Genomic DNA, 17546 nt, shown 5'->3' with positions numbered 1-17546 from the left:
CTAACTCCTTTAGCTGCTTATTTTACATCTCTTCACAGTGCATTCATTTTCATTGCTTTCCAGAATCCAAAAGGTCAATGCAGGGCTGAGTACAGTGCAGAAGGAGAGGAGGATGATGGGGTGAGGAGGGTAAGGAATAAGCTGGCATCCCAGCAACGGGTGCAGTGCCTCTGGGGCTGCTCATGCCAAGAGCACTGTATTCTGGGCATCTCATTACCTGCTGCAAATCAGAAATGTGACCCCTGAGTAAAAGGGTAGGAGCTTAATATGTAGAGTTTGGCAGAGTCTATGATAATGAGGCCCTAGTGTAAGTAGCAAGAGTCCCATCATTTAGGTTATTTAAATTTCACTCTAAAACTGCTGAGAAAATGAAATGTCAGGCACTGGCAGGGATGGTCTATCAAATCTTCCATATTTAGGTGGTCAGAACTGCTCAGGATCCTAGCTTGATGCTTTCTGTGGCTGTGTGTACAGGTGGGCAGGCTGTCCTGTGTCTGTGTGCTGCTGCCCACCTACCTAAAATTCATGGAAAATTCCAACCCAGCTGAGAGAACCTCACGTGCTTCTGCCATCAGAGAAATTCCTTCCTTCCACAGGCAGCTGCAAAATACCAACACCAAGTCAGGAGGTAACACAGGAACAACAGGCCCTTTGGTGCAGAACTCTGGCATTAGCCTCCCCTCCTTTTGCCATTCTGCTGACCTGAGACACCATCAGTCCCTGTGTCGCAGAAGAGGCAGAACTCTTCAGGGTCAGACACTGAAAATCCTTCTGCTACCCTTGTTTCCCTGGCAGCCAGACCTGAGAGCTGCCTGTTCTTTTAACTTTACATCCTCTACTGTTGTGAAATAGCAGCTTCGTAGCGGTTTCCAACCCTGTTGTGCCCTGCAGTCTTTGGTTTGATTTTCCTGAAAGAGCCTTAGTGATTTATGTGTACCCAGCTCTTTCAAATAAGGCATTTCTTCACTTCCCTCTGAAACTTGCACCATCCAGAAAGAGCAGTGCGTTAGCTGTGTAACAGCATCTGACTTTTTTAGGTGTCAAGATGACTGCATTCTGCTTGGTCTCTCTCTGAAAGCAAAGGGATTATTCGACTAGAGTGAAGTTAAGGAACAGAAGTTCATAAAAGCTGGGTATAAACAGAAGCAGGACCCTGTTTTTGGTTCCTGTTATGTTCTGCTCAGGATTTGGACACAAGGTGGAAGCAAATGGGAGCCTCTTTCAGAGTCAGTGGTGCATTCACTAACTCCCTCCTACCCAGACAACAACATGTCCTTGAGAAGCCCATGCGTCACTGAGAACACAAGATGTTTCAGAGGGCTCTTCCACAGTTCTGGTACCAGGATAGGAGCCATCCAGTTCCCCCGTGCAGTACAGGGAGAAAAATCTCAGTCCATTCAGTCACAGTGGCTGCAGAGATTTTTACAGGATTACCACCTACATGGAGGATTTGGAAAGCATGGTCTAAGCTTGTCGAGGCAGCAAGGAGGCAGGATCAAGATGTAAGACGTTATCCCTTGAAGCAACAGCAATAATACTGGTCAACAGGAGGTGTGATGATGCAGAGCAAATGCAGTTTGAAAGCCTGTGGCTAAGGGGAAAGTGCAGGGCAGATGCCCAATCTCCTCCTGTTTGTGGATGGGCAGTGCAGCAGCTTGGAAACTGTCATTGATGGTTCTGCAAAGAGCATGTTGGTGGATCCTTCTAACCTCTGTTGTTAATGGGAATTGGTAGTGGCAGCCTGCCTGTTCCATGTATTGCTTGGGAAGATGTTTTCCAGAGCTCTTTAAAGACTGGCAGGTGTTATTCTCCATGATTTGACTAAGGCTGGGTTCTACAAAGACTTGTGTCTGAGTAACTTCAGACTCTAAAGAACTCCTCACCCTGCAGAATATCACATACCCCACTTTCTGCAGCTTCAGATGGAGACTAGAGACATTTAGGCTGATCACTGATTAATGATCATTTTATCACACATTAAATCTTCCATTTTTTCTTGTTAGTGACCAAGCTGTGACAGTCTTTGCAGTATTTCTGCGGGGAAATGAGTTGTTCTTTTCTCCAGTGAGTAATTCTTTGTCTGACGAGCATTTGTGAATGTCCCAGTTTGTGATGCACCACTTACTTACACAGGTCGCATCGTTCTGTTCCTGCCTGGCTTTGAAACTGGCTTTCAGTGACCACTGAAGCTTAAAATTAGATTTTCACAAACATTTGCACTTGTAAAACACAATGTTCGTTGAAAGTAAATACAAGACAGGGCGTGAGTATTGTTGAATCAAAAGTCACTGATGCGTCCCCAAAACTACTGAGGGACAATTACTTCCAGTGGTGGCTGTGCTGTAGTAAACACCATCAATGTCTGGGTGAGGTTGCTCCCCATCTGTATCAAGGTCACTGGTGGGAGCTGACAGTACATTTACAGCCAGAAGAAGTTACTTGTTCTTTTGCATCAGGCTTTTTTCACCCCCTAGTGAAATGGTTACATTTTGAAGGCCAGTTGTAGATGTTTTGATACAAGGATCCCAGTTAAGTCAGCACTTCCATTGCCTCCAGTCATTGCAGATGCTAAAACACCAGAAGCTCAGACAACGCAATACGAGTCTCCAAATAAAAAATACTGTTGTGGTACAAGAGTGTCAGTTCGAGATCTTATAGTGGTGGAAGTTTTAAAAGCTTTGTCATGCAAACAAGCCACAAAAATAGATGTTCCCAACCCTTTGCCTGTGCAGCCTCTTTGCCAGCTCGTGACCATGCTTCTGCAATTGAAATCCTGTTGGGTTTGTGACCCCACTTGTCCAGGTCATGACTAATACTGTGGGATCTGCTGCCTCAGAGGAAGGGCTGGTGTTAGGTGAGGGGAAGCATGAATGAGATCTGGGATCCATGCCAGGCTCTGCCACACATTCCCTCTTTGTCCTTCGCGTGCCTTTGCTCTGTGCCTCAGTTCCTCAGCTCTTCCACAGGTAAAATAAGGCTAACAAAAGTGGAGCTTGATCTTTGAATGCCTCTCTGCTGCCTGCTCCATGGCAGGTGCCCTGCAAGATCAGATGGATAAATGGAACAGGCTGAAATGTGTATAAATAAACCAAAATGAACTCAGCATAAATTTTATACTGTATCTACACTGTAGGATAGATTTGTTTACTGTATGCAGGTGAGTAGCTCCAAAGAGCTGCACATGTGAAGTGAGCAAGTAGATTTGGTTGTGAGGAGATATAGATAGATAGATAGATAGATAGATAGATAGATAGATAGATAGATAGATAGATAGATAGATAGATGCTTCTTATTCAAGACTGCTGATGCAGGCACAAGTGATGTAAGGATAGAAGTTCCTCTGTCCCAGGTATACAATGCTAGAGTGTGTGCTCTGGGAGAAAGCGTTCTTTCAAACTCACATTGACCTCTTCCTTAAGGCAGTGAAATCATAATCCAAGTGCTGAGCAAGAGAGGTTGCAATGGCTGACATGAGGTAACACAGTTCTACTCCATTTTGTCTTCCTGGTTATCTGAATAACCCACAAACGGGACTGCTCATGAGGACTCAAATTTCAGGTACCACTCTGTGTATTCCTCTGACATGAAATCCTCTCCCCTCATTCCAGCACTACAACTTTTACAGTCAGCAGAGAGAAAAAGGCATATAGAGTATGACAGGTCTTCTGCTATGGTGGCTAGCTGAAATGGCTTAGGTGAATCACCCCTGGAAGTGCTGTCTAGTCCAGGTATGCAGGGTAGGAGCTGGACTTCAACAGGAATTGAATAATGGAATGTGAAAGCCAGTGTTTTCTGTTTAGCCTAAGGCAAAACACCAGCAAATCAGCAGCCATGAGTCACTTCAGCTTAATCAAGGTGAATTGGCAACTGTGTTCACCTCATAAAATGCCATTTCTCTTGCAACTCTAAGCAGAAAATAAAGCTCAAGACACCCCAGTAGAAGGGACAGTGCAGGGTGGTGGTGGGATATCAGGAGACCTGTCTTTAACTTTGTAAATGACCTTGGTTTACATCAGTTCATCCCAGCCCATGTCCCTTGCAGGGTGCAAATTCTCCAGAAAGTTTGGTCTTCTGGGCAGGAGTCACTACTATTGCAAATGGGTACTGGCTAACTGGGAGAAGTGGAGCAGTGCTGGGAGCGTTGTAAGAGATACTGCATAGTACGACCTACTGTCCTGGGCTCAGCAGTAGCAGTCATTTTTTCTCCTTCTTAGTAGCTGGTGCAGTGCTGTGGTTTTGACTTTCAGCCTGGGAACAGCGCTGATAACACCGATGTTTTTAGTTACTGCTCAGTGATGGTTACTCTGACCAAGGACTTTGTGAGCCTCATGCTCTGCCAGGGAGGAGGGGAAGCCAGGGGGAAGCAGAGACAGGACACCTGACCCAAGCTAGCCAAAGAGGTATTCCATACCACAGCACGTCATGCCCGGGATGTAACTGAGAGTTACCTGAAAGGGCTGGTTCGCTGCTCGGTCGGGCTGGGTATCGACGGGTGGTATTGTATTCTCTTCCCATTATTTCCCTTATCATTATTATTATTGGTGGCAGCAGCAGTGGTTTGTGTTATACCTTAGTTACTGGGCTGTTCTTATCTCAACCTGTGGGAGTTACATTCATTCCATTCTCCTCCCCATCCCTCTGGGAGCGGGGGTGAGGAAGGGAAGAAAGGGGGGGAGTGAGCAAGAGGGCTGCCTGGCTGACTTATGGCCTGGGCTTAAACCATGACACCTGCCTACATAGGTCACCCAAGTTGTCAGTTCCTTATATATAAAGAGATCCAACTGCACAGATCTTGGCTATCTATCTGCATCAAAATAAACCACTTTTTCGGATCCCATTTTACCATTCCATCAACTTTAATTTTCAATCTCCTCTTTAATTACATGAAGTAAGACTTGCTTCCCAGCCACTCCTCTGGCCTCATGGGACTTTTCCTGCCTTGAAGGCCATTCAGTAGCTGTCTGCAAGAAGAGCAGGCTGCAGAGCGCAGAAGTGACAGGAAACCAGTTCCAGAATGTCTGGAGTCTTCCAGAATGTGTCCTTGTCACAGCTGTTAGTGCTAGGAGGGCACTGAGAATTGAGTGCAGGAGCTTTGGCTCCAGATAAAAAAGCACTTCTGCCACTTTGAGGAGAAGGCAGTTCCTTGGCTTCAACCACCAGTGGTAAGTAAGAGCCAGGACTCTGTGCTTCAGGCAGCAAAGGGCATCCTGGGCACTCCATAATTGCACAGCTCTTACACCTCCTCAGGGATATTGACAGTCACATTCCTCTAAGAAATTCTGTACTCAGTTTATTTTTCTGCAGAGCTCTGTATGATGGGCATAAATGTGAGGAGTGGAGGCAAGAGCTTCATTTTTGTTTACCTGTCATGAGGTTCATCAGCTCATATTATTCACCATTTGACCTACAGCACTTTGGCCCAGTTAAAAGGGATGTTCTGTCTATTAAGAGTTGCCATATATTTTGTAAGGTACTACTTGGTTTATGGGAGAAGGGAAACAATCAATGGCAGGGCTGAGCTGTTCAGGGAGGGAAAACCTCCCCTTGGAAAGATGGGAATTGTCCATTTTGAAGTTTTGAACACATTATTGTTGAAGATGTTACCAAGAAACATTCGGTGACCCTCCCCAGTACAGTGTGCTCTACACTGATCACATTGATTTCCCTTTCAGTGTGGCTTTCCTGCAATAAAACCCCTGTGTACGAGTCTAACTCCATGTAGTTTTGCAGAGGACAGAACAGGGGAAGAGAGCTTGTTGTACCCTGGAGCTTGAAGAATTTGGCTTTAGCCCCGCAGCGTATGCAGCCTTGTGCATATCAGGGCATAAGAGCAGTAATGATAATTACTGCAGAGCACTTTGAGAGCTGCATGTCTCAGCTGTGATGTATTGACACAGCCAAGCTCTCAGGGATGTTCATCTGAATTGGTGTCTAGAGCAGATTTGTTAACAATGCTGAACGCTTCTGTGGATGCTCCTAGAACTAATCCAGCTGGATCAGCTTTGCTTCCAAGCTTTGCTTCCAAGGGTACTTCAGTTGTGAGCAGAAGCCTTCACATGATAGTTGACACAGTTCACTGTGGGTTAAGTTACATCTGAGAGAAAGGCTGGAACAGGAAAAGCAGCCCAGATTCTTACTGGGAGTTAAGAATTATTTTAAAATCTCTGTTCCAGCTAATTTCATACCATCATGAAATCATGGAATGGTTTGGGTTGGAAAGGACCTCAAAGCTCATCCACCTCCAACCCCTGCCACAGGCAGGGACCCCTTCCCCTAGAGCAGCTTGGTCCAAGCCCCTGTGTCCAACCTGGCCTTGAACACTGCCAGGGATGGGGCAGCCACAGCTTCTCTGGGCACCCTGTGCCAGTGCCTCAGCACCCTCCCAGGGAAGAGCTTCTGCCTAAGAGCTCATCTCAGTCTCCCCTCTGGCAGGTTCAAGCCATTCCCCTTGGCCTGTCCCTTCCTCCCTTGTCCCAAGCCCCTCTCCAGGTTTCCTGCAGCCCCTTTTGGCACTGGAGCTGCTCTCAGGTCTCCCCTTCAGGAGCCTTCTCTTGTCCAGGCTGCCCCAGCCCAGCTCTCTCAGCCTGGCTCCAGAGCAGATATGCGTTATTTATTTAATGTGAAAATGATTACCACAACAGAGCAGCTCAGGGTACAAGTAACCCCCAGGCAAGGGAGGGCAAAGACCACCATCAGCCGTCCAAGCAGTGTGTTCAGTACCCAGTCCTGTGAGTTAGAAGTGAGGAGCTGGAAGAAGTCGCCGCGTGGCAATGGGCAGGCACCGTGACAGCAGGGCAGGCAGAAGGCAGGCTAATAAAGTGAGAGTATTTCAAATCCATGCAAATTCAGAAAGTGATTTAGTGACCCGAATTCTTCAAGTGCAGCCAGTGGGCTTGGAACTGAATTCTCTTTAATTTCCTCTGTGTCTGTGCAGAGTTTTCACAACAAAAAGCTAATTTTGATGATTTGATGGAAGAGTTAGCGTTGAGTGCTGGCTCCTTTTGTGCAGTCACCTGAGCTTTTCTCCCTGTTCTTTTGTGTGCTCTCTGCAGTCAAGGAAAATGTGACTTTGCAGTTCGTTATTAAGCGAGCAACATCTATTTGCTTAGTTTCCATAATTTTACATACCCAGCTCCACTTCAAAGCACCAGTAGCTTTGCTAGGAACCTCTAGGCTCTAAATAGCTTCCTTTTTTAACCCCCTTCTATTTAGCCTATTGTTACAGTGAGGAAAATAGGGAGCTTTTAGAACCCAGAGCACTCCATTGATGGTACTCATTTTTTTCTGACTTAGGGAAGAAATCATATTGAGAACAAAAAACATCAATTGTGCCATGTAGACCCTTGAGTCTTTAGTCCTTTGCCTGATGTTGCTCCTGTAGCTGCCTCAGTCCTGTTAAGGCACACATCCAGGCCAAGGGGTTGCTTTGGAGCCACCCAGTCCTCCCATTATGTTAGCTCAGTAAATTTGGATCGTGCTTTTGGGGTTAGGAGAAGTGCTTGGGTAGATTGTTTGTCTCAGTACCTTAGACTCAGCACTTTTTGTGGGATAAAGAACATAGAAGGAGAAACTCTAACATGCGGCCTCCCTGCTTCCGTGATGAGATGAAATTGGAAAGGGGAGTCCCTTTTCCTTTCTCTTAATGAAGCTTCTCCCCGGCTTAGCAAGAACACAGGGCTCCACCGTGGTTCACTGAGCACAGCTCTGAGCTGAGGAACATCATTTCAGTTGGGGTTACATGGGGCCAAACTAATCAGTTCTCTGATTGCTGCCTTTACTGCTCTTCTCTTGAGGCACGGGATGTGGCAGTAAATCCAGAGCAGCAGAAAGGAATTTGAAACAGAAGCAATTCAATATATAAGATGATGATGAGAAATAATCTCAGAACTACCTCCCTAAGCAAAAGTGCCTCCTACTGCCTCATCCCACTGTTGGCTGATTTTCATGCAGGACCTGAGACAGACCTGCCAGGAAAACATCTTCATCCCACCAGCGTTCTCCTCTTCTGATCTGGTGCTGGTTGGAAGGAGGATTTGCTTCTGAAGCACCTAATAAGACTTATATCTCTGTGTGGAAACATGATGTAAATGATGCAATTCATTAGAATGGTGGAACCCATGAGTTCTTCAGTTTGGGAACCAGCTCCAATTTGAATAATGACTCTGACACATTCCTCTGCCCTTCAGTAACTGAAAGAAGCTTTTCAGTCATTTGGTGGTTAATATTCTGGAGCAGAAATTTGAGACTTTCCTGGCAAAAGAGAAAAGCAAAAGTTGATCTAATGAAGAGATTAATAGATTCAAGCTGGGCTCAGGAAGACGGGGAAGTGGAATGTAACGGCAAAGGAGAACTGAAACGTTCTGGTTTAAAAACTAACAAACCTCCTAATTCCAAGGGTTTCCATGGAATTGTTTTCTCAGTTTGACACAAATTTCAGGAGCTTTGATCAAAACACTTACAGGAAATCGTGTGTATGTTTGGGAAATGTTGGCATATTCTCTGTTTAGTGTTCTGCCAAGGACACCAGAGGCTGCTGAGCAGCTCGTCCTGTGTTATCAAGAGCTTGGGTTATGAAAACATCAATCCCCTCAGTTCATCCGTGCAGCTCTGATTAACATCACTTGGGTTCTCATCTCAGTTGAGGGCAGCCTTGAAAATTGCAGGTTATTCAAGCACAGACAAGCAAATCAGAAGCCAAAGATAGGTGATATGGAATTAAAGGAGTGAGCTGAGGTGTAATGATGGAAACACAGAGCAGTTGATGGTATTTAGCTTTCCGGAAATCTGCATTAGCAACACAGAATCAGAACCCCAGACTGCTTTGGGTTAGAAGGGACCTGAAAGCTCATCCAGTCCCAACCCCTGCCACGGGCAGGGACACCTTCCACTAGGGCAGCTTGCTCCAAGCCCCTGTGTCCAACCTGGCCTTGAACACTGCCAGGGATGGGGCAGCCACAGCTTCTCTGGGCAACCTGTGCCAGCACCTCAGCACCCTCACAGGGAAGAACTTGTTTCTCCTTTTCCTATCCCTCATCAATCCTCCTCAGCCCGGTTTTGCTACTGTTTGTTATCAGGAAAGCAAATGCCAAAAGGCAGCTTTTTTGCCTGCCTGCTTTGAACACAGCGTGTTGACTCCCATCTACATCCTGACCTTGCAGTTGTGCAAGGAAGCTATGGATTCCCCATGCTGGGATTTGTACCTTCAGCTCTGAAGGGAATGATTACAAACCTGCAGCTGAATCCCTCTCGAACTCAAGTATGCTGGCCAGGTTCTCTCTTGTTATTCTTATTTAGGTAGGGTGTTCCTTCTCTCCAGACCACAGCAGTTAATATTTCTGTTTCTGTGTAATCAGCTCTTTGTGATTAATGTGTTTGTGAGCAAACAAATGTCATTTTAGTAGATACCAGGTGGAAATTACTGTGTGTGCAGCGTAGCTCTAAGCCATTCACTGTATATTCACTGCAAAAATGCTCTGAAGTTTAAAGGTGACATTCATGCTCCCTCTGGTGTGCCAGCCTGCAGGAAGGGCAGGTAGAACTGGGATCACAGGAATACCAGTGCTGTCTATTCCAGTCCAGTTTACAATGAAACAGGTATTATACACTGTTTATATCTCCTACACATTCACTTCCAGTGCAGACAAGCCTTCCAGCAACTATAATGACATTAGGAGCTCCAAACACTCCTTGCTTTCAGAACTGTGTCCTTCCAGGGGCTGGTATTATTCTCTAATGCAGGAAAAGAAAGGTCAGTTCATGTGCCTTGATGTTTTTTTTAGGAGGGAGTGAATAGCAGCAGGTAAAACACAAAAGCATTAAGCATCTTGCTACCCACAACAGACATCGTATCACAAATGCACCAGTTGCAGAACCAGAATCAGTTGCTAGAGCCACATCTTGTCCTTTATAAAGACAGAAACACTTTAAAAAGTGCAAGGAAAAATCCTTAGTGTGTTCTTCCAATGCTTAACTACAATCACAGTTAGATTGCTCCTGCTTTCTTTAATGGGCCTGTGTAAAGTCACAGTATCTCACGAGTCCTTCTGGACCTCAAGAGAAAGGTCTTTAACAGCTTTCTTTGTGAAGTTCCATATAAATCAGTATCAGATCATCGCTTCTCTGACAGGTTTGTACTTACAGATGTTTTCAAGCCTGATCCTTGTGGATATTTTCTGTACCTTTTCATACCTTGCAGCTGGACACTAGAACTAAACCATCAAACCTAGCATGATATATGGGGTGAAAGATCCATTATACACTAAAGAAATAAAAGCAACACTAGGGATGTCATCTATGCACAAACCTGTTCCTACATCATTGTGTAAAGGTCTGAGGTGTGACTGGTGTAGGACTGAAAGGAAATTCCACTGGAACCTCACTGGGAACTACTACCCAACGTGGCAGCCCATTCTTAACCATTCCTTCTTGGAAACTAGCAGCTGACCAGTTTAAACCGGAATGCTGTAGGAGACAAATGTAGTATCATTCCATGAACTTAGTAGATAATATCAATGCTCTTGAAAGCTGTGATTTCATGAGTGTGAGACAAGTTTAATGGACATGAGCTGTGCCGCCAGCCTTTAATTCCTAAATCATGACATGATTTGGGGGTTAAAATACAGAAAATGAGGCTCTTCCCCATCCATGCCTCCATCCCCTGCTCTCTGAGTCCACAGCAGTTGGCACCCTGTCCTTTGTCTGTTTGCCCTTGTCCTGTACAGGAGCTAGAAGTGATCAGCCAGGAGAAATGAATCAGGTTCAGGAGGAGGGCGAATACGGCTTCTGATCCAATCCAAACTGGCTGGTGCCTCCTTTGGAGGTGACCCTTCTGCACTCACCCCCCCGAGCTTCAGCTGCAAAGTGAGCTGTGTACAGACACGCAGCCGTAGGGCCAGGGTGCCCCTGCACACACAGACCCACGCAGAGACAACACACAGAGCAGTTCTGGGCTGAACCCTTCAAATCCAAACAGCTTCAGTAGAAATAGCAGAGGTGCTGCCATCAATTCAAACTGGCATATGTTGTCAGGAGAGAGGTCCCTTGAAAAGGCAAGAGCAGGGATCTAATCTGCACTAATTTTATACGAAGCTCATTCAAATCAGCATACACCAGCTCCTTATCAACCAAGTTATCGAGTGGCATGTTAGGAGAACAGAGCTTTAGAAGGCGTTATGCGCAGAGCCTGACCGTATCAGAAACGCTCTCCTTTGAGAAAGCATTTGTGCTCTGGTAAAAGGTCATCACTGGCAGCATCTCCTACCCCATCACTGAATAGTTCTGTCCTTCAGTCTGGGAGAGTGGATCCATGCAGACCACACAAACTCTACACCACTTTTTCCAGCCCACTGCAAAGGTAAAGCACATGCTGCTATTTTGCTGCAGGCTTGGAAGTCCAGCTGGACCATGCAGTTCGCTAGCCTGCAGTTCCTTAAAGTCTGGGCTAGAAGAGCACAGCCAAAATGCAGCATGGCTGAGGTCTCTTACCTGAGCCAGTTTGAGCTCTTCCAGCACGCAAAGTCCTTCTGTCCCTTGTTCCTAGAGAAATCTCAACTCAGAGCACTCCAGAGGGAACACGTTACATGACACAGAGGAGGAAAAGAAGAGTAACTGAAGACTCAGGAGACTTCACTGGACTTACATTTATGAGGTTTTCCTTTGCAAACACACACACACAAAATTGCAGCCTTTGGATTTATTCTTTTTTTTCTAATGGAGGTTCAGATTATGAGGTTAAAATGGGAGTCTTCCAGACTCATGAGCTTTGCTACCCATCTGCCACACTTACCAAAAGTGGCTCTACTGTCTAACTAAAATTGTGTGTCCTGTCAGGCACATTTTGATGGGATCTTTAACACAAGATGTTGATCATAACACAAAAGCAGAAAATGTGATGCTTGTCATCTTGTAGCTGGAACACTGATCCTGTAATGACAGTGGAGGGGAGGCAGTGCCAACAATTTGAGGGAAGTCTGGCAGGAAGCTTTGAGGAGCCCTCCCATTCATTGACATCCCAGAATGACTCTTTCTCTCTTCACTTTCACTACAGGCAAGAAAAATTCCATTCTGCTGCACAAAGTCCAGCATGACCTCAATTCGGGTGTTTTCAACTACCAGGAGAATGAGATCATCCAGCAGATCGTGCAGCACGACAGGGAAATGGCACACTGTGCTCACAACGTCCAGGCTGCCGCCGCTGCCGCATCCACTCCCACCCCTGTCATCTGGACCCCACTGATCCAGGCACCCCTGCAAGCTGCAGCAGCCACCACTTCTGTCGCTATAGCTCTGACCCACCATCCACGCCTCCCAACAGCCATCTTCCGTCCTCCCGTGTCCGTCCTGGGCTCCTTGGGACAGCAATCCAACCAGACTCCAAGACAGCTAAAACGAATCCAGTCTCTAATCCCGTCCACGGGTCCTTCTGCCGTTGGCTCTCCCTCCAGTACTCCGTCCCAGCTGCATACCCCAGGAGCAGAAACCCCTTCCTCCTCCTCCTTCCACATCCAGCAGCTTGCAGGATTCTCAGCAGCCGCTGGCTTAGGCCAGTTCCAGGTGGGATCCCCTCCAAGTGGCTCAAGCCAGGTGGGTTTGAGCAGCGCATCCACAGCGGGACTGAGCCAGATCCAACATGGGAATTCTGGATCCCCCTTAGGTACAGCTCAGTCCTTGCAGCAGCCGCAGCAGCAGCAGCAGCCAGCCCTTTCCAGCAGTGGATTTGGGCATTTCCAGCAAGCCGCAACTGGATCCCCATCAACATCTCTCACCCAGCTCTCATCAAACTCACCCCCCAGTCTTCTCAACCAGTTCCAGCCCACCACAAGACCACTGCAGGGGGGACAGTTACAGCAGCTCTCGGGCAGTGGGACTTTGGGAGGAATGAATCACTTCCAGCCCCCTCCTTCTTCCAACTCTCCATCTTCCAGCCTAAGCCAGCTGGCACAGGGCTCTGGTGGGCCGTCCTCAGGCCTGTGCCAAACACATCCAAGTGCATTAGGATCTTTAACTGGAACGATAGCCCAGCTCCACCAAGAACGGCCACCTTTTGCCTCCATGTCTCCACTACAGCAGTCTGGTGTCGCCTCTCCCTGTTACACCCCTTCTGGCCTTAGTCCTCCTAGTCAGAGCCCAGTAGCAGCAAGAACTTTTCAGTGTGGCCCTCCCGGGGCCTCGGGTTCTCACGGCTCTTTGCTCCTGCCCCAGACCGCCAGCCCACCTTCGCAGATCCTGCAGGCCAAGAGCACGCCACCGGTGCCGCCGGGACGTCTGAACCAGGACATCAAGTTGATTTCTGCTTCCCAGCCATCTTTGCCCCAAGAGCTGGCTCAGACACTGAGCCAAAGCTCTCATTCCTCTAGAGAATCCGTTTCCAGCTTCTCTCCTTTCCCTGGGGGAGGCACTGGACTTCTTGGGAAGCCTTGTAGCTCAATTCCTGGGCGTGTGACTTTACCGCGTCAGCTGTCCTCAGGTTCTTTACCCCATCCGCTGGTGTTTGGGGCCAGCACTGCAGGCGCTGCTTCTCTGACTGCTGGTGGGAGGAAAGAATCCATAGTGCTCACAGGGGACCTGGAACCTGTCAGATCCAAACTGCCCTCCAATTTGTGAGGACTCCTTCTGAGAGCTGGTTCTGTCAGCCCTGCAGTTCAGTTCCTGATCAGACTTCCATGAATCATGTTTTCCTTTTCTTCTCCCCCTCCTTCCCATTGCTTTTTTCTCCACGTCTTTTGTTTAGGTTTAACTGTGATTAGAAACAAACAAAAACCACACGAAAAAAGAACAAAAAAAGAAGCTAGCCAGGTATTCTTAGAGCTATAGATTTTTGGTCACTTGATTTTATAGAATATTTTAATACATGGAACAAAAGGATATGAGCAAATTTAATCCAACGAGGTAGCGCACAGATAAGGCGTGTGCCTGAGCTGGAACATGTGAATGCTCAGCCATAGAAGCCACCAAAAAAAGGTTTTCCTGTTGAGACAAAGATCCGAGGTTGATGTGAGCCATAAAAGAGAACATCGGGTCAGGCCTGTAGCTGGTGATTTTAAGACAGCTCTGCTTGGCATCGCTTTGAACCTGAACCTGACCCACAGCACCTGGTCATGGGGGACTTGGATGGGCCCTGTGAGCGTCAGGTTTTGATTCCTCCCAGGTTTTCCCCCTGTGACCAGCAGGCTGCAGAATAAGCAAGAAGAGGGGGAGTTTCAGCAGCATAGTCTAGGGCTTTCAGAAGGGCTGAGCTTCTGTTCGGACTCCATCTGAAGAGGACGGAGGTGACCAGCAGGTGGCCTGACTTCAGATGCTTGTCTCTTCCTTACTCCACTGATGCTCTAGTAGGAACAAGAAGCAATCCCTTGTAAGTCATAAGCAGGGCAGTGAATATCCCCTCTGTGTTTCTGTAGGCATCGTGGATGGCGTGGGCCGTGGAAGAAGGTCTGTCTCTGCCCCACACCAGGCAGCTGGCCTCAGCCAGCAGGAGAGCCCAAGCAACAACCTCTCCGTGGTTCAGAAAGCTGCCTTTCAGGATGGGGTGTGCAGAGTAAGGGAAGGGATGAAAATAGAGGCAGCACTAGAACCTTCCCGCTCTCATTTGAGTGTCTCAGTGTCCAGGGGCTGACTGCTTTGAAGAGAACTGATTAGAGAAAGATTGGGAGGTGGGGTGCAGCCGCTCCAGCCCTCTTCCTCCTTAGCCCAGGGGAGTTTGAGCTTTGAGGCACCCAGGGTAACTCTGATGCCCAGCTGAGAATCCTCCAGATTTGCAGCCATGTTTATCCCATTAAACCAGATTAGACCAGAAATTTGGCCAGCCATGGGCCATGCTTCTGATGGGGGAATCGAAATCCTTTGCTTGATTTCACCAGCAATAAGAGTCTGCACCTAATTGGCTTTGGTCTCACCTTGCGGGTGCAGCATCACTGGACACGTCTGGGGCCTGGTGGGCACCTTGAACTGGCTTTTTGGGGCACCCCTGACTTAAGGCTGTCAAAGTGGGGTGCAGACAGTGAGGGGCCGTTGGGTGCACACGGCACTGAGGAGCTACAGCCTTTACCTCGAGTGCAAATATCTCCCTTTACGTTGACCCTGGTTTGGTCTTTTGTTTTCTCTTAGGCCAAGAGGTGTCTCCGGCCACCTCGCTCTAAAGAGTCAGGTGCTCAACTTTTCCAACACCCATTGCCCATGCCCAGGCTCCCTCTGCTCCCAGCTCTCATGGGATCCCTCCAGCCCTCAGGCAGAAAGCAGGACTTCATGCAGCAGTGCCAAACACCTTGCTGTTGTTATCACAGGAGCAACCCATGTCCATAGAACCCCCTCTCTCTCTCACCTCCTCTCCCCAAACACTGGCTGACAGTTGGGTTTTTGTACCAAATTGTTTGCAAACCCCTTGACACATGCCTGTATCTCGGATGTTGCTGCCAGCATTCCTGGCCACTCCTGCTTCAGAGTGCTTCGGTGGCTGAGGGTTCAGATGTAATCAGCTTTGGTCTTCCTTCAAGGGTCAGGGCAACTCCAGAAATGGTCTTTTTTCTACTAGCTACATACAACAACTAACTACAATGTGTGAGTGTGTGTGGTGGGAGGGGTGCATGTGTGTGTGTATAGATTTTATATATATCTATATATACACCTTTTTATATATAGCATACAGTTATACACATATGTAGTCTATTTATGCACATGTGTAAGCACGCACACACACACACACACATACGTATATTTATATCTATATATATCCTCCTTTTCAAATACCTGTCAGTTTTGACCCTCCTGTAGGCCTGATGGGCAGCTGAGAATTCTACTGCAGAGATCCTGCTTTTCCAAATATGTACAGGTTCATCTTGAAACCAAATCAGTTGCTGGAATTGAAGCAGACTCAGACACTCTCGTGTTCTCGCAGGGATGAGGCAGTTCCTAGGAGGAAGACTCACTATGTCCTTTGAAGTTTTATGTTGTTTTAGCAACCTTTCTCCCTCCATATTCTAGAGGGCCCCTAGAACGAGCATCTCAAGAGGTTGGGAGCTGAGCTGGTTGGGTCTGGGGTGTCGAACAGAAGTAGGTGGGAAGGGTCTTCAGCCCAGCAATGCCAAGCCCTCATGGATGACTGTCCTGCGACCGCTGCATTGGTACTTGAATCTCAACAACCCCTGTGGACACTGACAGATGGAGGTGCACAGAAACACCCCGAGGGCTGTCTCTGTCTCTGGGTGTTCCATCCACCACTCTGGTGAACATCCTCCTTCGGTTGGGCTCTTCTGCTTAGTTTCTCAAGGGGATACTGTTTGATTTGCCAGTTCTTAGCAGCGCAGTAGCCAATCTTGAGTTACTCCAGCTGGACCCCAGTCAGCACTAGGCTTGTCTCCGTAGGTGGAACTATATTTATTATTATTGGGGTTTTTTGGTTGATTTGGGGGGCGGGAGGGGAAGAGTTCTTGGGGTGGGGTTTGCAATATAAAACACACAATAAAAACCTTAGTAAATAAAAATGTGAAAACCCCATTTCTCTCGCTGTCTGCTTCAAGTGTGAACTTCAGGCACCATGAGATGAGGGTTCTTGAACCCTTGGGTTAAAAACCCAAAGAACAAACCTTGGGTGACATTTCAGACCTCTCTTTCTGTTGAGCAGGGGAGACGCAGGGGTTTGCCTCACTCCTGTCGGTATGTCCCTGAAAATCTGGTAGCTGTTCTGCAAATGTATGTATGACAATTCATATCTTCATATTCATAGCAGATATGGAAGTGCTGGCTGACATGACCTTGGAGAAGAGCCTGAGGAGCCCTGTCACAGGAGACAGACATGAACAGCTTTGGAATAGGGACTGTTGCAGGAAGCAGCCAAACACTGGGAGGAAAGAAGCTGTTCTGAGGTCTCAGACTAAGCTGGATGATGATGCCGAGATCAGGACCAGGTGTGTTTTAGAAAGGTAAAACTAGACTCAGCTCCCAGCTTTTGTTTCACTCCCTCTTTGAGTCTTTGGCCAAACTCACTTGAAGTGTTACACACAAAGTTAATGCTGCTGGTGGCAGCTCACAGAGGAGCTGTGTGGCCTCGTGCCCTTTCTCCATCGTCAGAAAACCATAGGGCAAAGCAGCCAAGCTGTGGCAATGAGGTGGAGAGAGAGACCCCAGCCTCACAGCTTCCTCTCCTCCCACCAGTCAACACCAAGAGCCTCATCTCTGCCTTGGTGACAGCCTCACTTTCACCTCTCCTCCTCTGAAATCTCATTTGCTTTGTACCTGCCCACCCAGGGCTGGGATTTTGCCCTCTGCCCGGCCTCTGAAAGACTTGAGTTTGCTACCAAACACAGCAGCAGCGTGTCTGAGATGAGGACAAGGGCCAGGACCTGCTTTACCCCCCGTGCCGGAGATGGCAAAAACCTAAAGAGGAGCTGAGGGCCATGAGTGAAAGCAGTGTTTTGCAGAGGATGCACCGACACACGCACCAACACAGCAGAGCCCAGGCTCAGGCCAAGGAGGACGCTCCTTTTCCCTTCCTTCCTGTTAGCTCCTGATGGCACAAGGAAACTGGAGACGTTGTGAGTCTTTCTCCACCAGTT

General features: G+C 47.6%; 1 protein-coding gene across 2 annotated transcripts in view; it reads left to right on the top strand.

Moving 5' to 3' along the window:
- The window catches only part of HCN4 (hyperpolarization activated cyclic nucleotide gated potassium channel 4), a 138439-nt gene extending 121953 nt beyond the window's left edge, over positions 1-16486 (top strand). For both annotated transcript variants that reach the window (XM_062612119.1, XM_062612118.1), the window contains exon 8: positions 12047-16486. In XM_062612119.1, the coding sequence (XP_062468103.1) occupies positions 12047-13602 (1556 nt within the window). In that variant the 3' untranslated portion in view covers positions 13603-16486. The remainder of the gene's footprint in view (positions 1-12046) is intronic.
- Positions 16487-17546: the final 1060 nt, after the last annotated feature.

Source organism: Pezoporus occidentalis, unplaced genomic scaffold (assembly GCF_034315485.1).
Source record: "Pezoporus occidentalis ecotype Australia unplaced genomic scaffold, CSIRO_AGI_Poc_V1 ctg159, whole genome shotgun sequence".
Lineage (NCBI taxonomy): Eukaryota > Metazoa > Chordata > Aves > Psittaciformes > Psittacidae > Pezoporus > Pezoporus occidentalis.
This window is presented reverse-complemented; position numbering and strand designations above follow the sequence as displayed.